The sequence below is a fragment of the Chelonoidis abingdonii genome, chromosome 7 (genome assembly GCF_003597395.2).
Source record: "Chelonoidis abingdonii isolate Lonesome George chromosome 7, CheloAbing_2.0, whole genome shotgun sequence".
Classification (NCBI taxonomy): Eukaryota; Metazoa; Chordata; order Testudines; family Testudinidae; genus Chelonoidis; species Chelonoidis abingdonii.
Genome location: NC_133775.1, coordinates 94,858,420 through 94,884,483, shown reverse-complemented (window position 1 = coordinate 94,884,483; position 26,064 = coordinate 94,858,420). Strand labels below are relative to the sequence as shown.

The 26,064-nt window shown below is 38.6% G+C and overlaps 1 protein-coding gene across 2 annotated transcripts in view; it reads right to left on the bottom strand.

Moving 5' to 3' along the window:
- The window catches only part of NR3C1 (nuclear receptor subfamily 3 group C member 1), a 166,624-nt gene that overhangs the window by 11,625 nt on the left and 128,935 nt on the right, over window positions 1-26,064 (bottom strand). For both annotated transcript variants that reach the window (XM_032769191.2, XM_032769190.2), the window contains exons 5-6: window positions 11,593-11,871; window positions 7,473-7,617 (exon numbers count right to left, since the gene is read on the bottom strand). In XM_032769191.2, coding sequence (XP_032625082.1) covers window positions 7,473-7,617; window positions 11,593-11,871 — 424 coding nt within the window. The remainder of the gene's footprint in view (window positions 1-7,472; window positions 7,618-11,592; window positions 11,872-26,064) is intronic.

The window sequence follows — 26,064 nt, the reverse complement described above, 5'->3', positions numbered from 1 at the left end:
TAAAAACATTTTTCATAAAGCAAAAATACTTAGCTTTATTTTCTTTCCACTTAAATAATGCTTTATAGGGTATATAACACTGTGGAGAAAATGAAACAGTGGAGCAGACCTCAAAGTTAAGAACAGAATGCTGCTGAAGTGGTAAGCAGGCAAATGAAAATAGGAGTTTCAAAATACGATTTATAGAAACCTTTTTATAAGGCCATGCAATCATTACATGCCCTATACTGCTTCATGGCTGCAAATGCATGTGATTTGCTGTTGCTTAGTATGATTCACATACAATTGGGAGGCCTTGTCTTGAAGACAATAGTTAAAATATGCTGACGTGGGCTCTGATATAAAGTGCGTATTGCATGGTAATTTTTGGCAGTAATGATACAGCACTATAAAATTTCACACTTTTACAGTCCCAATACACTAAAACATGTCCTGAAGCTTAGGATATGGTGGACTGCCAAGCTCCACCCCAGTTTTTAAAATGGGTCATATAAGCACATGCCATGATGGTGCATTTGTAAGGCAATACACAGACACTTCAGATGTGTTCTATTTTACATTTCAAGATGTAATGTGATGCATTTGTTAAGCATTAAAATATTAATCCACTACAGAATATGGTTTCCACATGGAAAAAAATTTTAATATTTGATTTTGTCCAGTCTTCCCAGTGTTTTGTGTTTTTTTGGGGGTGAGGGGGTGTTAAAGAAATTTTTATTTCAACAGGTGGTAGGAATCTAGATGCTTTTGCAAATCCCAGTAGGTGGCTAGATATTTTTAAAAATCTGCTTCAATCTCTCTCTGCCTCAGTACCCATCTATAAAATGCAAATAATACGCACAGGGTATTGTGTGAATAAATACGCTAAAGAAGCTCAGATATTATTGAGATGGGGGGGGGCAACATTTGAGCAGCTGAGATATAAAGAACCGTTTTTCAAAACATTCTGCATGCTTTACACATATTTAAATCCCTTATTGTTGGAATAGCATTATCAGATAGTTTCTCTTTCAAGCACCTTAGTATTGATGAGCCTTTAAAACACAGAAATTGATTAGATAATAAGCACAAAATATATAAAAATATAAAATGTACCAGTCTGCATCTGTATAGTTAAAAAGCAGCTAAACAAATCCTGTTGTGTTTTTTCTTTATATTAGGTATTATTTTGCAATTTTTGATATGCCCAAAATTCACACACTTGATAATATGCTAGGAGTAATATCAAATACTGTTAAATTCTCTGAAGCCAGTTCAGCTTAGTAACTTTTCCTGTGCTTTACTCTTGCCTCAAATTTTGGTATTGACTTTATAGTAGTTTAAGATCAGTTCTATCTTGTTGCTGTAAGGGGATGATAAAGAAAGATGTGATTTGATGATATCCTAATCAATAACTTCAAATTATTTAAATAGTATGATTGTTAATAACTTGCACTGCCAATAAATATACCACTTTTAAATGTTGTCCGAGTGCAAACTGAGCTCCAGGGAGAAACTACGTTAATACGGATTTCAGATTTCTCAGCTTAACTGCAGTAAAATAAATTTAAAAATTACTCTCATACCAGATATTTCTAGCTGAAAACTGCAACTGTGCAGATACCTTTAAAATATTATGAATTATTTTTACACTGCATTTTGCATAAAGACAGTCCCTCTGCCCTGGGGAACATACATTTAAATAGGATCCCTCCTCTACTCAGTCTCTGATTAAAAGTGTTGCAACAACTGTAAAATGCAAGAAATATGTACATGGATGATGTAGTGTTTAGAGGTTGGAACTGTGAATCAAGAGCCAACAAAAATTCCTCACTCAGCAACAGATTTCCTTTGTGACTTGGATCACATCACTTATCAACTAGAAATATTTGGATGAAGGGCACTAGTCATTCAAAACACTTTTCACTACTTTTGTAAGTGCTTCAAGATCATAATTTCACACCATATTCTATAAAAACTGTTGTATGTTTGTTGTTGTAATGAGTCTTAAAATCTATCACAAGAACTTTTTTGACACAGTTTTGTATGATTGAACAAGTATAATCCATCCCATGTGGGTGAGTCCAAACAGCCCCACAAGATCTTGCCAAATCTTCAGTTATGCAATACTCAGCTAAAAGAAAAGGACTATCTACTGAAATTAATTTAATCTAGTACGATATGGATCAAGGAAAGGGGCAGACAATTCTATTTCAAGTAGTGAAAGTAACCCCAGACAGATTTTTACCTGTTCCCTAAATGGCCCCCTCAAGGATTGAACTCGTTACCCTAGGTTTAGCAGGCCAATGCTCAAACCACTGAGCTGTTAATGCTATGCTATGGAAAGTTTTGATAATATTAAACAGTACTTTTCATTTTCAAAGGATTAAACATTAGGTAAATAATTTAAAATCTCTGGAAATGTTAATACCTGGTTCTGCCAACAAATGAAGCTTATCACTCTGCCTTGGATTGTGAGCCTGTTCTATTACATAGGTTAAGCATGGTTGAGTCTGGTTCACACTTGGATAAGAGACCTTCAAAACACCCCTAACTTCAACAGAAAGTGGTGTTAGTGATTCAACAGACAGTAGTCTTCCCTTTGAGTTAGTACTGAAAACAAAGCCCCAGCATGGAATTAAGGGATACTATGCTTCAGTTGGTGTCATCTTTTGGGTCACATGTAAAGAGGAGGCTGTGGTCACTTGTGTTTTTCAAAAATCCCAAGGAATTTTTTGCAGATATACGGATATTATCCCGATGTGCTAGCCAAAATCTCTGAATTTGGTAATTATATTCTGTCTACAATGTCTGAAGTTATCCTTACAGTCTTAGTTGAATATGATATTCTTCATTTCCTGACTTATAGCAGTTGTGTATTGTTTTTGCGCACTATTCGATAGTTGCCATGCTGCACTCAGGAATGCCTACAATTTACTGACAAGCAATGTGTGAGAAATTTCAGCCAGGAAGGTAATTTTGGCAAATACGTAACCCATTGAAAATAAGAAGTTAGAATGAAAGTGCCAATCCGATTTTACATACAACACCACTAGCCCACGCTAATTTAATCTCTCAGTATACGTGCTTTACTTAAAATTAATGAAGTTGTACATTCAAACAATATTTCAAGATTATAACTAAATTATGGAAATAAATTAGTTATGTCAGAGAATCACCCATAGTTAATAATTTATCACTCAGACTGTATGCTCCTTGGAGTCACACGGTCTAGTCTGTAAAGCTTTATGCATATTTACAGCACTATATTAAATAACAGCAGCTTTCAGAGGTAAAGCATTTTGTGCACATTAGATGGTGTGAATCCTATTAACAATTATATCAGAATAATCAACCACATGAAGGTTGCAGCTATTCAGCAAAGACATATTCAAAATATTTTAATATATAAACAAAGTGAGAAGGGCAAAAATCCAAGGCTTTTACAAAAGGAATGATAAAAGTTTACAAAGGACAAGACAAATATTTACACCAAAAATGAAATGGAATGTGCACATGAAAAGATAATTTGAAACACAAATGGCCAATCATATAGAAAATAAGAGGATTACTAGCTCCTGCCAGCAAACTAAAACAGTAATGGAGAGAAATTCTTTAACAATGTCATATTTTCTGCTTCTACAGTGCCTCCTATCCAAGGATCTCCAAGTACTTTAACTGCACTAAGCAAGTCTCAAAACATCCCAGTGAGGTGGATATTATACCCATTTTAAATATGGGAAAATTGAGGCACAGTTTAAGAAGCCACTTCTGCTCACAGGGAAATCAAAAGCCACGTGGGCTTCGATGGTGCAGGATCTGGTCTTATGCGTTTTGTCCACAGCTACACAGCAAACGTGTGGCACAATCTGGATAAGGATCCAGATTTTCTGACTCCCAGTACAGGATGTCTTTAACTGTATAAAGCAGTACAATCTCTTATGCAATGGGCACAAAGTCCAACTGAAAAGCCAGGATTAGAAATCAAAACTTAGAAATTAGAGTCAACACAAATGAGCAAAAGCATACTGACTTTCATAGCTTCACTGGCACTTTCAGTCCTTTACAAAATATTTCGATTAAAATAGTGATAATGATAAAAAAGTTTAGTGGCTCTACATTTTGAGCACCCTCAATGTACCAATATTTCATAGTTTGTATGCCACAAAGGGGATGATGCTTGAGTTCATGAATAAAAGAGAAGCCAATTTCACATTTTTCATAGTAAACCCTCACTTTACTTTAAGTCTGTGGATGGTTAAACTGAATCTTAGACTGTTCTGGCCAACAACCTCAAAGAGTTATATTTACAGACTGCTTCAAACAATCAAATGAGTCCAGAGACTTTTAATTAAAATGTGACAAAATACATTGTAACAAGAGTAAAAACCCACAGGAAGACAAAACCAGTAAAGAAGCACAAAACCAACAAAGAAGCTGAAGTGACTAATAAAAGTAAAGCTATAGTGCAGATTCAAGTTATTTTCTTGTCCTGAAAGACAAATATTTATATGCTCAAAAGCAACCAACAAGCAGTCATACTGTAATCTATAAAAAGTAACAGCGTACACTGGAAAAAGCAAGCTAGCAAATAAATTAGTGCCCTGATAGTTCATCCTCAGAGTCATTAGTTTAAACAGCTAAGATTAGAAGTTTTTATTATATGATTGCTCATCTTGACTTCACATTCATCCTGGGCATTATTTTAGCATAGTGATGTCACCTCTGAAATCCATGTGCGAAAGGGCCTAATTTTCAAAAGTAATGAGCACTTGCAGCTCTTCTTGCCTTGAACTGAAGTTGGGGGTGCTCGCTACTTCAGGAAATCAGGCTCTAAAGCTTATTGTTTTCTTGTTTGGGAATACAACAGAGAAAGTGACTTAATCAAATTCGGTGCTAATATGCTGCATTAGGAGTTCTGTAATTTGTTTTCTCCCTGGCTAGTGAACAAAATATATATCCTGCCTCCAGTTAATTTAGGACAGGTTTAGACAACATGATGGTAAGAATGCCTGAGACCTGTACTAGGTACCACTGGAACTGCCACAATGGAAGATTACCTGCAAGAACTATTGTAGACTATTCTGACAATTTCTACTCCGTAGAAGAAATAGGTTTAAAAGGTGAGCTAAAGGGGATGGTCCCACTGAGATCCATCTAAAGTAGAAAGACGGCACAGAGCAGTTACAGAATGTCCTGTAACTTCTGAATATTTTGGCACTGTTTAGAAGAAACCAAATGGTGTCAGAAATACCACATATACATCAGTCATAAATTGGTTTTAATCAACTCTAATGAATGGGAAGCAGCACACAGTTTCTTAAATCAGCCTCCCTGTTTGTCCTTTAGCTTTCTATCAAACACAAGCAATCTCCTCCTGCTCAAGTTCACTAATCCACCAAGACTCAAACCCATCCGAAAGAATTAAAATTTTTTTTTAAAAAGTATTTAAAATCTTACCTTCAGAAGAGTCCAACAATTCAGTAGAGAGCACTACTCCCAAAATGTTTTATTTACAACTAAATACAACAAGACAGTTTGACATCAGTGCACAAAATTAAGTTTTCTATAGAAAAAAGGCTCTACCCCTGTTATGCTACTTACCTAAAAGAGAGGATGGGATTACTGTCTGAAGGCACAAAGTGCTAATCAAACACTATTGATCATAGTTACTATTAATCTATTAGACCCTACATGGTATTCCCTCACAATAATATCTAAGAAATGGTCCTATCACTCCTTACCCAGGGGAAGATTAAGCTCATGTGGCAGAGGCAAGCAAGAATTTAATTAAATTCTTTAGTGGCAGAAACTTTTAACACTCAACTTATTAGGATAAACGAGTTCACTAATGTAAAAGAGCAGAACGGATATGTGTCAGAGCACTACGATGCCTTCCTAATAGTTTCTGGCTCGGCCTTCAAACAGTATATTTTGGAAATTGTTTTGGTTTTGTGATTTATCTCTCTTTATGCTTCTCTCTAGAACCATTAAGATGAAAATATTAATATACATAAGTTTTTTAAATACATAAATATTATGTTAGATAAACTGATTTACTTGATTGACCAAATAACCTATCCTGAAGTTGAGTAACTAGTTGAGTAACTAATGTGTTTTATACCTTTTTTCCCCATTGACCTACCCAACTATTTTTTTCGCTTTCCATAATTATGGACTTTCAGTGAATGACTTGATTTTTTACCGCTTTTAAAAAAATTAAAACCAATGTGCCACACTTTATGAGACAGCTCATCTGTATTCACACTAAACACTGAAAAAGCAAAAACACAAATATCTTTAGACACACCAAGAAGCTGAAGTCTTATTTGAGTTGTGCAACAGTGGACTAGAAAACTTGTAGGAACGTTTTCAAAAGACTTTGTTTTTGTAACAATGTACCCACAGAACATATACATTTGTTTTGAAATAAAAGCTAGTGCGTACACCCAAATCTGATTCTGCATTTTATTATCAAAATATCAAAAAACAAACAAGTTAGAACAAAGTTAGAGTTAAAGTCTTATGTTATCTTTATATTATATACGGTATGAGCCCGATTCTCTTCTAGACCAATGTTATATGCTAGTGTAACTCCACTGTCTGAACTGGATTTGCTCACAATTTACTCAAAAACAATCAGAAGAGAATAAGGCCCCATAAGTGCAAGAGAAAAGAAGTCCAAATGCTCTAACAAATTACTCAAAAAAATGCACAAAAAGAACCACCAATGTGTCCTGAAAATGGATAAAACTGGTTAGAAAAGAGCATTATCCTGGGCACATGATTTGTCTATAAACTGACTTTCTGCAATCTGCAGTTTTACAGTAGATTCCTATTAGGGAGTTCAAAACAGAACAGCTGTGGAATTACAAACAGCCATCCATGGGCCTACTTGTACGATAAGGGTGACACAGAAACATGATTAGCCACACAAATTCTTTAAATTGTGTTTTGTAAAATTCTCTTTTTTTTAAATGGTTCAAGTGAAGCAAACATTTTAACTATATACCAGCAACTAGATCAACAGTACCATAAATGCCATAAATGATCAGGTCAGTGACGATGATAGTATTATTGTTTGGGAGCTTATACCATTTGCCAGTCTTCTTTTTTCAACAAAGAACTTTAAGAGAAATATCTTGTTAGCATTTTTTCCTGACCCTTTGGAACTAATTATTGTAATGAATAATGCAGGTGCATCAACAAAATAGAATCCATCCACCCACCCTCACCCACACAGAAACAAAATTTCAGCTAGTTCTAAAAGATCATTACTTCAGTTGACTTATTTAAAAGCATACATATCATGTGCTAAAAGGAAACTGATTTGCAGGAAAAATGTCAGTACAGCGATTCTTTGCACAATTTTGTTACCTAGTGACATACATTAGTAGGATTTATTTATTAAAAATACTCTTATGGCAGAAAAATGTTTCAGGGAGTTTAATACAGCTCTGGCATATGGGGAAAATGATTCAAGCACTACTTACTCATTAATAATCAGATCTGGTGCAAAACACAGCAGGTTTCCATTTGACTGTTTATATGATCTCCATCCTAGAGCAAAAGCCATCAGGAACATCCATGAGTACTGCAGAAGGGTCATTTGGTCGTCCAAATGTAAATTTCGGAAACCTAAAAAATACAAAATATAACAGTGTAGGCAGTGAACAAGTCATGCTTAGGAACTGCTCCTTTTCAAATCTATCAAACAAATAATCAGTACAAATAAAGTGTTATTAATACACAGCAATATTTTAAAATGTGTTTCATATTTTCTTTAGTTGCGGTGGTGCACGTAGACTTGAAGACATCAAAATTGTGTGTCGAACTGCAATGAACAGATATAATCAAGTACTTCTGTATTTTATGTTGTTAGATGCTAAATAATCTGATCTAATTAAAAGTGCATCTGTATGCTGAGAAAGAACAAACTGCACTTGTGGTGGTAGGGAAGATGAAGATGGGAGATTAGAAAAACTAACACAGTGTCTCTTACCTGCAAATTCTTGCTGTTGATCAAAGTAATATACAAAACTTCAGCATAATTTTAAAGTTACCAAGATTACATTCAGCTGCTTAGCATACAACTGTAATGAATCCTTCATTAGCCTAAATTTTTTTTTTTGCCTATGCAAATGAAACAATGCCCACCTATCGGACCCAACTTAATGTGGTTATAGTCACAATCTCTTTGCCAGTCTTCAGACTTTGGAAGTCTTTAACATAACTGAATTCTTGAGCTGGTTTGAATTTGTGGCCTTCCACAGCTTTAATTACACAGAATACAGAAATGCACTGAAAAGGATAAGTAGCAGAAAAGATAACATTTATGACTTACTTTTAAAAAATATTATATATTATTCCTGAGTACATATACACCCCTAACCTCCAGGTGATTGTTTCCTCCTGGAAGAGTGTGTGTCACTTGGAGACCTCTTGAAAAGTACTACACTAATCAGAAGGGTGTATAATAATAAAAATTCAGAAAAATTTTTTTTCCCATGTAACTGGAAATGAAGATGACTGAAAAATATCCTACAAATTATGACTAATTAAGTTAATTTATTTCCTCATAAGCAGACAAAACTAGTTGAACTGTCTTGTGTAAATATTATAGTGAATTCAGACTGAAGTCCACTGGCTTTATTTTAAACTGTCTCTTATTCAACAGTAATTTTACACAGTAGTCACGAATCATAGAATATGTACCATATTACTCATCATCACTAACTGCCTGTAACATTATAGCAATATACAGAATGAACATGGCCAACAAACATAATGAAGAAATGTGTAAGATCTTAAAATTGCTCCCCTGAGCAGATTTAAAACGTAGGTAGCTTAAAATCTACAGTGGTAGCTCATGTCAAGCCCTGGCTGCTTTTAACAAGATTTTCTGCCACACTGAGTCCTTATCAAATTTAGATTCAAGTTGACTTTATTTAACATCATCAGATACTTGACATCCCAAAAAATTCTATTTCCCTGAGATGTTTAAAATGATAATATCTGGTGAATTAATATGCCCAAATTATATAGCCTCTCAATCTGGCCTACTTCAAAATAAAGGCAGGCACCTCTGAAGGTAGGAACCCCCCCCCCCCTCCATATTGCTACTTTTAAGACATTAGTAATACTGTTTAGAACTCATTTCAAAACTACTGGGTCAAGCCCCGAGGTCCTTACTCAAACACCACTCGGGCAAAATTCCTCTGATGTAAAAACTTCAGGATACCGCTCATCTTATTTTCTGTACATTTCTTTAATCATTCTTTATTGTTAACTAATGATACTAGGGCTAACAAAATGATCTTTGTTCCTTATCAGTTTCAACTGCTTGCCTTGTTTATTTCCCACCTGAGGCAACAGTCCTCTGGACATCATAAACATTTCCACAGCAACTAACTGTGATAACCCAAATGGAGGACTACTATGATTTCTGCAGGGGTGCAAGAAATCGAAGTAAACAAACACAATAAAATGAAAGACTGTTGTGAAGAAAAGCTTTAGTGATAGATTGATCAAGAAAAGGAAGATAAAAAGGTCTGGTATGATCAGAACAGTTACTAGTAGTAATAATATTATTATTAAGTAATAGAGTGGTCTTTCAAGAAGTATCATCTTCTGTAAGATTAAGAGCTTGTATACTTGAGGAAATTAACTAGAAGAGTTTCTCATGTGGACACACTAATTCAGAATAAAAAGTGTGCTTCCAAAGCTAAGTGTTTATCCTGGAATAAAGTCACTTTTTATCCCAGAATAGATAACATAACAAAACTGCTGGATGGATGCTAACACCTTTACTTCATTCAAATTATTTTCCCAGCATACACAAGCCATAAGGGACATTTCAATCTCCCTATTCCAGAATAAATGTTTGAATCTAGTCTTTTCTTGCAACTCCAAATAGGTTTATTTTTGAAAAACGGTGAGACAATTGTGTAAAATGAGAGGGCAAGTTATATTACATCTTTACTTATGTGCACATTGTACGTCACTCTTTAGATTTATTTATGGAAAAGGGTGGCTAATACCACTGCCACTGCCACGAGCCAAACACAGCAGAAGCAGGTGTGACAGTTTTCCTGTTTATAGCTCTCCTAGATGCTCAATGGCATCACATTTCAGTCTGTCCGAGGACCATGCAATAGGATGCTATGCAGCTGACTCTACAAATGGGAAGCATACTGGCAATTCTCCTTTAAAAGTTCCATGTAATACACCCAATTTTGTGGAAGCAGCTATGGTGCCTGAACAAAATGGAATACCAGGCTTTGCTCCTGGCCCTGGATTAGAGATGGCAATGACTGTTCCCATTAAGGTAGGAAGGATGGGCAGCGTAGAGGAGGCGTGAGGACAAAGCGGCTATGGAGACAAAAAGATACAGGACGATTCAGTTAAGGAGAAGGGGATCAGATGGGTTGCTCCCTGAATTATGCGAACCTTCTTGCTAAAAATTAATAATGAAGCACTACATTCGAAATTGCTGTGGAAACAGACCCAGGAACACTTCTCTTTTTCTGTGTTAGAGTTTTTTAAAAACTGTTCATGTGGTGTGTATATTTTATCACACAGGGACTGAAGAGTCCAAATTAATTTAACTTCAAACTGTAATCCAAAGAAATCAAAGAGAGATTCTGGATCCGTTTTATGTCTGTATTGTTAGTAAGTATTTGAAACATAGGGTTAGTCTACACTAGGGGAGGGGTGTGACGAACTGGGACTGTTCTTAATGTTTGCTCTGAATACTGTGTTGGTGCCTCCGTGTCCCCTATGCAGTTCTTAATATCTAGGTGGTGGGACAAGGGTGTGTGATTGCTGCAGAGCAAAGGGCCAGTGCACCTAAATGCCTGGCATTCTGTCTCCTAGCAACTGATGGCCTGGGCCCCTCCTCTGCAAAGGTGCCAACTGAAGGTGTTGGAGACAAAGGGATCAGGTGACCTCCTGGCCCGGGAAAGGGGCTGAGCAGAGAGGAGGGGCTGGAGGGGGTGGTTAGTCTGGAGCTTACTGGGGACAAGGAGTGAAGTGCAGACCAAGGGGTCTGGCTCACTGCCCCCCAGAATGGACCCAGCCGAGGGGTCTGGTTCGCTGTATCTACAAGCTCTGTTTTAGACCCTGTTCCTGTCATCGAATAAACCTCTGTTTTGCTGGCTTGGTGGGGAGCAGTTCCAGAGCATCGCCCGGGGACTCCGTGACAAGGGGATCGATCTAAGATACGCAACTTCAGCTACGTGAATAACGTAGCTGAAGTCGAAGTATCTTAGACTGAGTTACCTATCGTCCTCATGGCGTGGGATCGATGTCCGCAGCTCCCCCTGTCGACTCCGCTACCCCCGTTCGCGTTGATGGTTCGTTCCGGAGTCGACAGGAGCGCATTCGGGGATCGATATATCGCGTCTAGATGAGACGCAATATAGCAATCCCTGAGAAATCGATTGCTACTCGCCGATACGGCTGGTAGTGAAGACGTACCCATAATTTATCTAAGATATTAATCAATAAGAGAGTTAGTCCAGAAAGGTATTGAAGGAAACGGTCAAAATAAAAGATAAAAGATTATAATTTGGGACAAAAACTAACATCTTTTACCAAACATCTCTATATTACCTGGTATTGCCTTTGCCCATTTTACTGCAGCTACCACTTGCCGTCCTCCTAACATGTTGAGAGTTGACATTATACGCCATGTTGAGTCAGGCAGCGTACTGTCGTAGCCTGAATACAGAACCTCTGGCTCAATGACTTCCAGCAGGGAAACCAGGGTAGGGGTTAGCTGTGGCAAAGATGCAGGAACTATACTCTTGCTTACTGGACTTTCAGAAGCATCCCTCGCTGCTGTCACATTGGACTGCTGAATTCCTTTGATCTTCTTCTTCGTTTTTCGAGCTAGGGAAGATTTTAGAAATTACATGTTAATTAAGTAAAATAAGGAATCTACACAGTACAAAAAATATAAGATAGGAAGTGCTGCTCACACAGGATTAGTCTTTAGATTAGTCATTGGCAACTTTTAAAATATTTTTTCATGGGTTTTTGTAAAAATTTGCATCAGTGAAAGCTAAATCCCTGTTGTAAACTGATTTATATCAGAGATGTCTAAGAAAGGAGAAGTCATGTTAATGTATCAGAGATGCAGAACAAGGAAGACAGACTAATGTGGCGTCTGCAAACTTATTGGGTGTGACCACTGGATTTCAATGAGACTTCTCATCGTACTGAGCCCACTTAGTACTAACTGTTTGCAGGATTGGGCACTTTATCATATGGTGAATATATGAACTATAGAAAACACACAGAAGAAAGGAAAACTGTATTTTATAAATAGGATGCTACTGAATATTCAGAGCCAGGGAAAACATTTTTGCGGGATGGCACTGGGCAAGAGAGGAGAATTTTCTCTGGCAATCCTCCTGCAAACAAATTATTGCTGTTGTAATTAAACAGTAAATAAAATTCATATGATATACCAGATAAAAACAGCATAAGCATCACATTGACAGAGATGTCAGCTCTGAAATAGAAAGACTATTTATTAGTGTATCACAAGTAACTGAGTCTCCTGCTTCCCTTCTGACTCCCCAGAATGCAGATTGCCAACCATATAGATTATTTAGTATATTTTTTGCAGTCCAGGAAATGAAGTGACAGACAATTCTTTTCTGAAATCTGTGTCTTGGTCCATACAGGAGTCCCATAGATACACCAGCAGCACATAATAATGCCACTTGTGTAACTTCTAAGAGAGAGAGGGACATAATTTCTGTCCTCTTATAATCTGACTCACCACCACTGCAGAGTAACATAAAATACAACACAGATATAATGAGAGACGGTTGTTTTCTCATTTGTGTCCGTTCCATTATCCAGATGATTATGAATTGTGGATTATCACAGAACTTGCCTCAATTACCATTTTGAAAGCGTACAATGATACAAAAAGAAGCCACAAGCGCAAGTCTGATCTGCCATGAATGGCAAATGAACACATAATACAGAGCCTGCCTAGTTATTCAAAAACCTCAGTTTTAAATTTAGTAACTTTTCAATTATTTTATTTCTACCCATGCTGTAGGTAACATAAGTTTGCCAAGGACAGACAAGTTACTTGCACTGAATATTGGAAGTAAATTGATATTACTTTTAAAAACATTACATTACCATACTAAATGTCTACAGAAAGAAACTTAAGGATATGTGATATGAGTGGATAATTTTATTATATCTCCATGCCAACCAGTGCCTTGATTATAACTAATGCATTATTAGAAAATGTATCAGATAACAGTTCTTTTTCTCTCCTGCTGATAATAGCTCACCTTAGCTGATCACTCTCCTTATAGTGCGTATGGTAACACCCATTGTTTCGTGTTCTCTTTGTATATAACTATCTTCCTACTGTATTTTCCACTACATGCATCTGATGAAGTGGGGCTGTAGCTCACGAAAGCTTATGCTCAAATAAATGTGTTAGTCTCTAAGGTGCCACAAGTACTCCTGCTCTTTTTGTGGATACAGATTAACACGGCTGCTACTCTGAAACTTCAGCTACATGAATAACGTACTTATATCACTTACTGTGGTGTCTTCACTGTGGTAAGTTGATGGCTGACGCTCTCCTGTTGACTCCGCCTGTGCCTCTCGCCCTGGTGGAGTACCGGAGACGCGAGAGCACTCGACGGTCCATTTATCGTGTCTAGACGCGATAAATTGACCCCTACTGAATCGATCATTGCCTGTTGATCGAGCGGGTAATGTAGACAAGCCCAGAGTCACTCGTTCTCTCATTTATAACTTGGTTATCTGATGCATTGTTTTTCCTAGTGTATTATGGACATTCTCATCAATACACAGTATTATTCATGTCAAGTATTTAATGCCAGTTTTTGTGAGTTTTTAAGGGAAATATTACAATAATCTTTTACAATCAAGAAAGTATTTTTTTTCTCCCAACTCTTCAATATCTCAAGAATGGTTTAACAGATTTTATTCAATTTCTCCCAAAAAAATAAAAATGCATTTTTCATCTTTTCATCTGACATCAAGCACAGCACACTTCCAGTGTACAGATATTTGTGTTAAGTAAGAGTAATAGTAGACATTAATATTCATAAATAACTTCATAAAAAAGCAGGAGATGAGGAGGAGAAAATAATGGAAATCAATTTTGCCAACTTAGCTATAGGTAATCCCAAAAAGATGTTTTAATTATTTTTTATTTAGAATAGTTTCAGAAATTACCACATTACTATTTTCAACCATTTTATCCCAGTTTAATCCTAAAGAAAATTACACACAAAAACTACATTGAAAGAATGTTATTAAGGTTGCATGGTCAAGCACTCACAAGTTAGGAGATACCACAATTAAAGGTTCCATATACCACCTTAATTTTCTGCTCCCATCCTCTTCCCTGCACATTATGATACAGTCTTTACTTACATGATTACATACTATTTTTTTCATGGGACCCTTGCCTCATTTAGTGCACAGACTGAACTTTGCCGAGCCAGTCCCAAGTTCCCCACACCTGCCCCAATTCCTTGTCCCCAATGTCCTTGTCCAGACAGTTTCAGTTCTCCCCTCCCGACTACTTGTCTGATTCCACCCCACTGGCCAGCTGTTTTCCTTTCCAGGTTCATCATCTAATCTTAGAGCCATATCCCCTCTCTCCCTCAGCTCCTTTTCCCAATCTCCCCCTGCCTTCCAGGATCCTTGTCCCACTTTTTCTTTGTGAAGCCACTCCCAGTTCTCCCTCAGTTCCTTGTCTGATGTCTACCCTTCTTCAAACTCTATTCTCCACCCACTAGTTCTTAGTCTCAGTCTCTTTGCCCTAGCTCCTCCTCCTCCCAGCTCTCAGTCCCAGCGTACATCTACACTATGGGATTATTCCGATTTTACATAAACCGGCTTTATAAAACAGATTGTATAAAGTCGAGTGCATGTGGCCACTCTAAGCACATTAATTCGGCGGTGTGCTTCCATGGTCTGAGGCTAGCTGTTGATTTCCGGAGCGTTGCACTGTGGGTAGCTATTCCGTAGCTATCCCATAGTTCCCGCAGTCTCCCCCGCCCCTTAGAATCCTGGGTTGAGAGTCCAGTGGCTGATGGGGCAAAAATCGTTGTCGCGGGTGGTTCTGGATAAATGTCCTCAGTCATTCCTTCCTCCGGGAAAGCAACGGCAGACAATCATTTTCTGCCCTTTCTCCCTGGATTGTCCTGGCAGACGCCATAGCATGGCAACCATGGAGCCCGTTCAGTGGGTTGTTTTTTTTCTTTGTACAGTCACTGTATGTGTACTGGATGCCGTGGACAGAAGCGATACTCCAGTGCTACACAGCAGCATTAATTTGCTTTTGCATGATAGCAGAGACAGTTATCAGTCGTTCTGTACCGTCTGCTGCCGGTGTAAATTGGCAATGAGATGACGGTTATCTGTTCTTCGGTACTGTTTGCTGCTATCATGGGTGCCCCTGGCTGAGATCGTCCGGGGGCGCAAAGGCAAAACTGGGAATGACTCCCTGAGTCAATCCCTCCTTTATGGTTTCTAAAAATAGAGTCAGTCCTGCCTAGAATATGGGGACGCTTGCACGCAGCCTGTGTAGCCATGTAGATTTTTTTTTATCAATGCTGGCATTCGTCTTCTTGTAACAGAGCTGTGAGTAGAACAATTTATTTTCCTCATACACTGCCGATCGACCAGTACTCCCGTTATGGTCTCATCCTGAGCATCTTTATTGGATTTTGGGGACTGCATTGCCCCCGTGCTGATCGAGCTCCACGATGCGGCAATACATGGAAAATGAAATCCAACTCAGTTTGTGCGGGGCTTTTCCTGTTTACCTGGCCACTGCACCGAGTTCAGATATGCTGTCCAGATGGTTCACAGTGTGCACTGTGGGATACCGCCGGAGAGGCCAATACCGATCGATTTGCAGCCACACTAACCCTAATCCGATATAGTAATTCCCGAGAGTTTAACGACTAACTTCCTCTTTTCTGTACCATCTACTGGGAATGACCAGGAATCATTCCTATTTTACCCAGGTGCCCCCAGGCGCCCCGGGCCAGCCTCACCTGAGGCCAGCCAGGAGCACTCACGGGCTTGATAACAAGGACGGCTACCAGTCATTATTGCACCTGTCTGCCACCGGGAGGGGAGAGGAGTGGATACTGCTCTTCACTGCTGCAGCATCGCGTCTACCAGCAGCATTCAGTAGACATAGGGTGACATTGAAAGAAGTCAAGAAACGATTTTTTTCCCTTTTCTTTCACGTGGTGGGGGGGGGGAGTAAATTGACGAGCTATTCCCTGAACCACGCCGGACAATGTGTTTGAACCTACAGGCATTGGGAGCTCAGCCAAGAATGCAAATACTTTTCGGAGACTGCTGTGGACTGTGGGATAGCTGGAGTCCTCAGTACCCCTCCCCCCTCCCTCCATGAGCGTCCATTTGAGTCTCTGGCTTCCGTTACGCTTGTCACGCAGCACTGTGTAGCCTGTAGCCTGGAGATTTTTTTTCAAATGCTTTGGCATTTCGTCTTCTGTAACGGAGCTCTGATAGAACAGATTTGTTTCCCCATACAGCGATCAGATCCAGTATCTCCCGTACGGTCCATGCTGGAGCTCTTTTTGGATTTGGACTGCATTGCCACCCGTGCTGATCAGAGCTCCACGCTGGGCAAACAGGAAATGAAAATCAAAAGTTTGCGGGGCTTTTCCTGTTTACCTGGCCACTGCATCCGAGTTCAGATTGCTGTCCAGAGTGGTCACAGTGGTGCACTGTGGGATACCGCCCGGAGGTTAGTGTGGCTGCAAATCGACCATGGTATTCGGCCTACCGGGCGGTATCACACAGTGCATCACACTGTGACGTTGGGGAGGAGTACAGAAACCGATTTAAAGAGCCCTTTATATCGATATAAAGGGCCTCATAGTGTGGACGGGTACAGCGTTAAATCGGTTTAACGCTGCTAAAATTGGTTTAAACGTGTAGTGTAGACCAGGCCTCAGTTTCTCTCTTCCCTGCTCCCCAATCTCACCAGACTTCATGTCTCAATCTATTCCTTCCCCCTTCCCCTCCCCCACAGTCTGGCTTTTATTTCTTCATTAACTGAATTAAAGAATGTCCTTCTCCATGATACCTGGTACCAGGAGGGAGTCAGTGAGAGCTCAGGAGAGAAAGGGAAGCTCCCTGTTCTCAGTTCCAGTGTCTGGCTCTACCCAGATCCAAACCAGCTGGGAGCAGCCATAAGAGGAAAAGTCTGGATTTGCCCCATAACGCTGGTCTGGAGCATTGACATGCACAGTCCCATTACAAGGAAGAGCTGGGAAGATGGAAGAGGGCGCATGCAGAATCTGGTCAGCACTAAGAGAGGCTCATGTATGCTCAGAGAAGACAGTTCAGAGATTTAACTGCTAAAATGGACACTTCTCTATGACGTATGTGCAAACTGTGACTTTTTCAAAGGCTTACAACTTGGCCAAATCTGGGCATATTTTCACAGTGATGACAAAAGGCACATCCCTGACACAAAGGCCACCCACTTCCCAAGTTTCAAGCCCCTATTCCAGACAGCATAACAGATGTTAAAAGAAAGAGACTTAAGAACTTTTTAATATGAGCAAAACAGCTTATTTTTCCTAGCCTCATTCTCATAAATGACTAAAATATTTTGGCTTAAATTTTTTCACAAATATTCAGTCCAAGGCAGGCACCTGTCATGGAAAATTTCAGCCTAAACAGTGAAAGTTTGGCAAAGCAATAAGCAACTCAAAACAAGATCTTTTACAGTGGAAGTGTCAAGCAACCTGCCTATAACAACATGCAAATATTACCCATGAAAAAGAGGAATGTTGAAGTAATGTACGTTTTTACAGTACCTTGTTTTTAAACATGTATTTTCTGTAAGACATAGTATAGGGTTTCTCAAATGTTTACACAGACACGTCTTCATATAGATATTGTCTGATGGACCAACTGCTCTCTTGTTCACAAACTGCACAACATCTCTGTGACAACTACAGAGGTTTCCCAAGCATTAGAGTCTCTTTTCAGTTTACAACTATTAAAACTGATTTGTTTCCAAATTCTGCTGGAATTTTTACTGTCTCTGCTGATTAAGAGGATTGTGTTTAAGAGGATTAGAGTGACTAATACGACTGTTTGTAAATGTTGCCCCAATCAGTAGGAGGTTTCCATTCACAGTCATATTAAAGATCTGGAATGAAAAAATATTTTCTCGAGATGTTCTCCTGTCATAGCATACCATACCTTTACTAGTGCCTAATCTCAAGAGGTACTCAGTTCCCAACCTTCTCATTAATTTAAATGGCATTTGTAGGTGTTCAGCATCTCTCATGATTAAGTCTGCAACTATAGCCTGAAACCTGATTTGATATATAGTGTTCCCATTTGGTTAGTAACATCAGAACTTTACATGAGAGAAGAATTCGGTAAACAGGAATAGTTATCACTGACTTACTTCCCACAAGCTACAGTTGCTTGCACTGGCACAGATTATGGAGCAAACAAACTAAGTGGATAAAGATGATGGTCTGAGGTTAATACTTAGTCTCAGGTCTAAATTAATTAACAAATTACCCATTTTATAAGTTTAAAAATTACTGTCTCAGCAATTGACATTAATGAAACAATTTTGCCTTCCTGGAATTTTCTATACACAATCTCATATATTATGCATACACAAATGTTTTCTTTCACATACTGTACTTTTTACTTGTTTGATAGCTAAAACTGAACAAACATTTGTGACACTAGCAAAAACAAAATCAACAGCAATAAAACTGAAAGTGAAAGAAAAGGAAAAATCTGCAGGCTGAGCTTTACATCCCGTATGTTCACGGACACAGTCCTAAACACTTTTTAAATTAAAAATACAAAACCAAAACCAATATATAACAAAATAAAAAGTCTACCCAATCAGAGACAAGGAATATCCATCACTAGTACAACATGGGAACTATGGCCTAAATTTTCTGGACACATTCTAGTGATTCCATTTCTGGGATTCCAACTTGAGACACCTTAAAGTGGCCTGATATTTATGGAATGCTGAGCACTTGCCCTCTTAAAAAAAAATTGAGCTTAAAATGTGTTTGCAGTTGGGTGCCCAGAAAGAGAGGCAACCACCACTCCACCCTCCCTCCCCACTACCATTTTTGAAAATATTAATTGAATATTCAAGTTTTTTGAAAGGAAAATGAGACAATTTTCCATAGCACTCGCTCACGGCACTGGAAATGTCAATTTTTTTTCAAGTTTTTGAACTTGAAAAAAAAAGATATAAATAATGCTACAGCTGTCAAGAGGAAACCAACTGGTGAGACGAAACAAGGGTGCCCAAGAGAAACCTTAAGAACCATCCTTTGCAGGGAGGATAGAATAGAACAGATTATCTCAGTGCCACAGAGCAGATGGAAGCGGCAGTTAATGACAAAGAGGGATTCAAGAATGCAGTTACTGCCATGTGCCAACACTAATGTGAGACAAATGTAAATAATAATGTCATGCCTACAGGATAATTTATTAAACCCAGCAGAATTTATCATTTTTAAAAGCAATGCCCCCCAATATTTGAAATCTGCTGGATCACTTAAGTCTTCAAAATTTAGTTGTCTTGTCCGAGATGTTTATTTCCCTTCCTTTTACATACAATTTCCCCATAATTTTCCATTTATTCTGATACCCTACCTTTCTAGTAAGTTGTAAAAACACATTTTCTATAATGTTTATGGCTGGTTGCGACAAGAAAATTGAAGTCCAAAATTCCAGGTGGTGTACAAAAATGCACCCGCAAAAACTTTCCCGTGGCCTTTTTAACAAGCAAATAAGGTCAAATTTGTACTCAATATAGGAGTCTTGCTGAAAAGTTGGCCCTTGATGTTCAGTGCTTAAATCATCATAGTGGGATGGAATTATATTAGAAAGAGAAAAAAATTAACCTGTAAGTGCAAGAAACTGCACCTTATTAAAGGATATATCAACTATAAACTGACTATATTTGATCTTAGCTAAAAAGAGGAGATGATATTTAGATGTTTATTTTGATTAATTTTGCTGTGTTTTTAGAAATACAGTTTAAGTATTTTTCTCATCTGGAATGGTCTAAGCAGGGATCTTCTGAGGGAACAAAAGGTTTGCTGTTCACTTTTAAGACAAATTACTAATTTACGTTTTTCAGAAGAAATGCTTAACAATAAGCATAGTGGTAGTCTGGGATAAATATCTTTACTGACAAAAATCCATACATCTTTACTAGTATAGCATAGCTTGTCAGGTAATTTACATTTGAAATCAATAGCTGCTCTTACTTCAGCTTAATTTGCCACCAACTCTCATTCTGGCATGGACCAAGCATGTAGGAAGGATTACAATGGTCAGAGAACATTTTTGTTCAGTAGGAAAAATAAACACAATGAAAATGAAAACTATGAAACTGCAGTAGGGAGTCAAACAGCAAGATTTTCTATCTATTGCATCATATACGTCTAATAATTTCTCCTTCGGTTTGTATTCTAAAAAGCCTTTAGCTCTGTTCAGCCGATCAGTTTACTCAACTCCTTAAATATAATGAATCCTAGAATAAAATGATCAGTTAAATTCAGAAAAATTCAGCAGCATCACTGATTTGTTTTTACTCAATCTCCTTTGTACATCCAGATTTTTTCTGCATTAAGATTTTGTTCACTCATTAGGATAGCAGTCAGGTATGTAGAAGTGTGCTTCAAAACGTAGAAATGCATTTATACTCTGTTGATGTCTGATGCACCATCAGATGGCAACGTGGCTTCCCAGGCTTGTTCTCTTTGAGTCATTCCCTAGTAAATGTGGTCAGTTTAAAATAATGGCATCCCCCACCCCCCAACTGCCAGCCTAGCAAATTTACCCTGAAATCTGGAGGTCAAACTCCTAAACATACATCAGTTGCTCCTGTCTTTGATGGGGTTGCACACATATAACCGAAGGTTTGATTTTGAACACAGAATCAGAATGCAGCGTAACAATTCTGTTGATAAATTGTGACATAGCAGCACAGCTATGATAGAGGTTTTGTTCTAACATAAGTCAAAAAAATGTATTCTCAATACAAAGGTGAGCAGATAAGACTTTACGAAAGGACAGGAATCCCCTCTCAAATAAGAAGGTGCCATTTACACAGTCACTTTTAAGAGTAAGCCTCTCTTCCACAAGCATTCAAACAAGCAGTTTTAATCCTTGCACCTCAAGATTACAAACTGCCAAGAGAAACCTACAAATGATACTGCTTTGTATTTGGCTGCCATGCTCTTTCTGTACTGGAAATAAATGTATCATAGGCTTTGTGGTCTTGTGCCAGATTGCTAGTTTTCTAAAGGCACATATCTCATTGTTTTCTTGTATCCCCCCCTGTAAGTCTGTATGTATCTGATGTCTCTCGCGTTAGACTGTAAGGTATTTGGGGCAGGGTCAGTCTTTGTTAGGGTGACCAGATGTCCCAGTTCTATAGGGACAATCCTAATATTTGGAGCTTTGTCTTATATAAATGCTTATTACCCCGTACCCTGTCCCGATTTTTCACACTTGCTCTCTGGCCACCATAGTCTTTGTGTTCTGTGTCTGTACAACAGGGTGCTGATCCATGACTGGGGCAGGCACCACAATAATAAAATAAATAAATAAATAAATAAATAAATAAATCATTACCAAAAACTACATTAAAAAAATTAGGTTTGCAAAATCAAGAACTGAAAAGTTAAGAAATCCCAGAATTAATGTTGCTGGTGCTCTTATTTCAGGTGCCGGGACCTGGCATGGCCCACAGCAGCCTAGAACTATAATTGCAGGGAAGTCCTGCTCAGCCCCAGGCTGAATCATACTTAGTGTGGATGAAATCTTCAGGGAATTTCACTGTTAAAAATCTAAGAAGTCTACTGTGATTATTCAAAGGCCTATAACTTGGCTAAATTTTGGGTAGGTCTTTTAGTCAAAGCACATCTATGACACAAAAGCTGGCACCATCTCTAACCTGTATTTCAAGTCTCTATAGCAAAGTGTGGAGGTACTAGAGCTTTTCAAAGAAAAGGTTGTCAGAATTTCTTAATATGGGCAAAACAACATTAAAAAATAAATTCAGCCTGAGGCAGCCACTTGGCAAAGAAAATTTAAGTCCAAATTGTTAAAATTTGGCAAAAGTCATAAGCATCTGAAAAAATAATAATAATGAGGAAGTGTAATAGGTTGTGCTACTGTCCCCACGTATATTGTTAAAGGTGGTAATGTAGCAACACCTACAATTAAGGTTGCCCAACACTTCTTAATATAAACCCCTATTTTCAGCTGCTTACAACTGTGGGTCAAATCTTTTTTCCTAATGATGGCAAAAATCCCTACTGACTTCAACAGGGCCAGGACTCCTGTTTATAGATAACTAGAGAAAATACACGAACACCCACTAAAATATGTGAGCTTTTACTGCGTAATCATCAAGGTGTGAAACTATAAAAACCATGGAAATGTACAGCTGAAAGGTAGAGGTTATTTATATTTAGTCCAGTGCCCTGTGCTGAAGCAGGACCAAAGAAACCTAGACTATCCCTGACTGTCCTTAAAAACCACCAGTGAGGGGATTCCACAACCTACCCTGGAAGCTATTCAAAAACTTAACTAACCTTACAGCTAGGAAGTTTTCCCCAATATCTAACCTAAATCTCCCCTTGCTGTAGATTAAGCCCATTACTTTTTGTCCTACCTTCAGTGGACATGGAGACAATTGATCACCATCCTCTTTATAAAAGCCCTTAACATATTTGAAAACTTACCAGGGCCTGCCTCAGCCTCTTTTTCTCAAGACTAAACATATGCAGTTTTTTTTTTTGTTTTTTTTTTTGTTAACATTTCTTATAGAAGTTTTAGAAAAGTTTTTATCGTTGGTGATTGTTCTCCTCTTGACTCTCTCCAGTTTGGCTACAACTTATTTAAAGTGTGACTATCAAAACTGGACATAATACTCCAGCTGAGGCCTTGCCAGTGTCAAGGAGAGCAGGAAAATTATCTCCTGGGTCTTATATATGACATTTCTGAGTAATATTAGCCTTTTTAGCAACTGCATCACATTGTTTGATCATGTTCAATCTGTGATCAACTATAACCCCCAGATTCTTTATTGCAGTACTACTACCTAGCCACTTATCCCTCATTGTGTAGGTGTGATTTTTTCTTCTTAAGTGTTGTACTTTGTATTTCTCTTTACCAAATTTCATCTTGTTGATTTCAGAACAATTCTCCAACTTATCAAGGTCATTTTGAATTTTAATCCTGTCTTCCAAAGTGCTTGCCACACCACTTAGCTTGGTGTCAGTTGAAAATATATATGCACATTTTTGTCCCATTATCCAAGTTTTTAATGAATATATTGAACAGTACCAGACTTAGGACATATCCCTGTATGACACCAGTAGATACATGCTCCCAGTGCAACAATGAACCATACCTAATCTAGGTACACTTTTTCAACCAGTTGTGCACCCTCTTCATCTAGACCATATTTCCCTGGTTTGCTTAGGAGAACGTCTTGGGGGACTCAATTGTAAATCTTACTCAAAATCAAGATATATCATGTCTACTGTTTTCCCATATCCACTACATCAGTAACCCTGTCAAAGATGCAAATCCAGGCAAACCCAGGCTTTCAAGAAACTTTCCCATAAAGACTGTCCCCTATACTGCTTGGTTTTTCTGCTGTTTTATTTATTTGGAATCTTCCTCTTTTTTTCCCCCATCCTTTCACTCCTCAATTTCAGTTCTCTGTTCGAACTTCTTCACTCATTTCTACCTTCTCTTTTCTTTACCAATAAAGTTCTGGGTAACTCTTCAGCCCTGTCATTGTGGTAAAGCCTTTGCAAAAAGCTAGCGGGGGAAGTCATGATTAAGGCTATGTTCAGTCATGGGTATTTTTAGTAAAAGTCATGGACAGGTCACAGGCAATGAACAAAAATTCACAGCCTGTACGACATGACTTGTACTATATATACCCCAACTAAAACTTGGGCTGGGGGACCACAGGTGCTCTGAGGTGGGTGATTGGGGTGTTGTGGGGAGGTCCTGGGATGCTGCAGATGCTTGCAGGGTGGCCCGCGACACCCGCTGGTGTCGGGGGGAAGAGGGGAGGGCGGTGGCGCATGGCCCAGGAGCACCACTAATGCTGGGGGGGGGGCAGGCAGGGGCACGGCCCAGGACTCCTGCTGGTGCAGGGGGGGAGGAGGGGCGGAAGGGCTACCCAGCTCTGCGTGTCCCTGCAGCTCCTAGGGGTGGGAAGGCCAGGTGGGCCCCCAGCGCTGCCCTCGCCACAAGCTTTGGCTCTGCAGCTCCCATTGGCTGGAACCCCAGCCAATGGGAGCTGCAGGGGTGGCGCCTGTGTGTGCAGGCAGTATGCAGAGCCTCCTGGCCCCTTTGGAAGATGCAGGGACATGGTAGCCACTTTCAGGGAGTCCGTTCCCCTCTCCACTCCCGAGGTTAGCACCGCCTCACACTCCAACCCCCTGCTCCAGCCCTGAGACCCCTTCCACACTCAAACTGCATCAGCATCGGCAGCTGCAGAAGTCACAGAGGTCACGGAAAGTCACAGAATCCGTGACCTCTGTGACAGACACACAGCCTTAGTCATGATCACAAAGGAAGAGACAATCCTGAAGGCAAATGGATCCAATCATCACGGGGGGATTGAATACGAGGACAGAGAGATTGATATGAACAGTTTTCAATAGGAAATCAGTGCAGAAAAGAGAACTGGGAGATGGATGTATCTATTGTAAAAATTTAGAGCTGTGTGTCTTAATTCCACTGAAACTTCTACCTGTATTGTTTCAATAGCTCTCCCAAAGGTTTTACACAGATGCTGGACAACAATAGAGAGATGACTGAGCCTAGATAGGACTTGAATGCATCAGAAACCTTTCATGTAGTTCTTTACATACTTCTCACTACGAATCCACCAAACTCATGTAATTTAAAAAATGCTATCGTTATCTTACTGCAAATAATTCCTTTAACTTCTCTATATATGACATCCCTACTGGCTACTGGAATGTTTTGTCAGATTTCTTTTCTTCTGCCTAAGTCTTTAAGTCATACTGAACATCGCCTCCTGCTAATAAATGCAATTTAAAAATGAACTGAAAGTTTTACTTTAAAAGTTAACAAAAACCAAAAACATATTGTGTGCTCACACAGTGGTATATTTCTTGAATACAAAACACTCCTCAACTCTGTATTGCTTTTCAATTTTTCATTTGGCCTCAAATACAAGCATTTTTGTTTTTCTTGCTATGTAATTCTGTTTTTCTGACTTAAAAATAGTAGTTTTCAAAGCACTAAATTAAAATAAAACTAATGTTTAACTCCTACTTAAAGATTTATACTTTAAATAAAGAAAAACTGATGAATCTCACGAAGTCACCTACTTTATCTGGAACTTCAAGGGTGTGCATCTTTACATCTTCATGAGAAACTAACTTTTAGTCACTGAATGCCATTTTTATGTTTAATGACACAGTTACTGTTAATCAGGTTAAATGGGATAGATTTAAAGGACAGTGCAACACTAGCTGTAACCTGAGTTCTGATTTGTTACAGCTTCCATTAACCTATTTTGCACTTATTTGACCCCCTTTGGATAACAGAAATAAAGCACTACAACCATTAGATTACAGTCCATGTTATAAGAAGAAAAGTACATTAATCAAGCTAAAAATTGGACTGAAAAAGCTGTGCTATCTATAACCGCAATAATTCTGAAGCAGCAAACCATGACAGACAACAATAAACTTTCAATGTCCAACAGCTATGGAGTGCTGGAGATTGTTACTGCCTTGTCCTCACTACATCATTTTGGGCTTATTAAAACTACTTGGCTCCGGGTAAAAAAGTCTGATGGGCTGGAGAATATTTCTTAAGATTAAAATAATAAGAAATGTAAAATACATGTCTCTTGACACTTCTCATCTACAGCTAAGGCAGCCAACTATTTCTAGCACAAAAATATAGCTTTATCCAAAACAAAGGTTTATTACTAAAATGATCAAT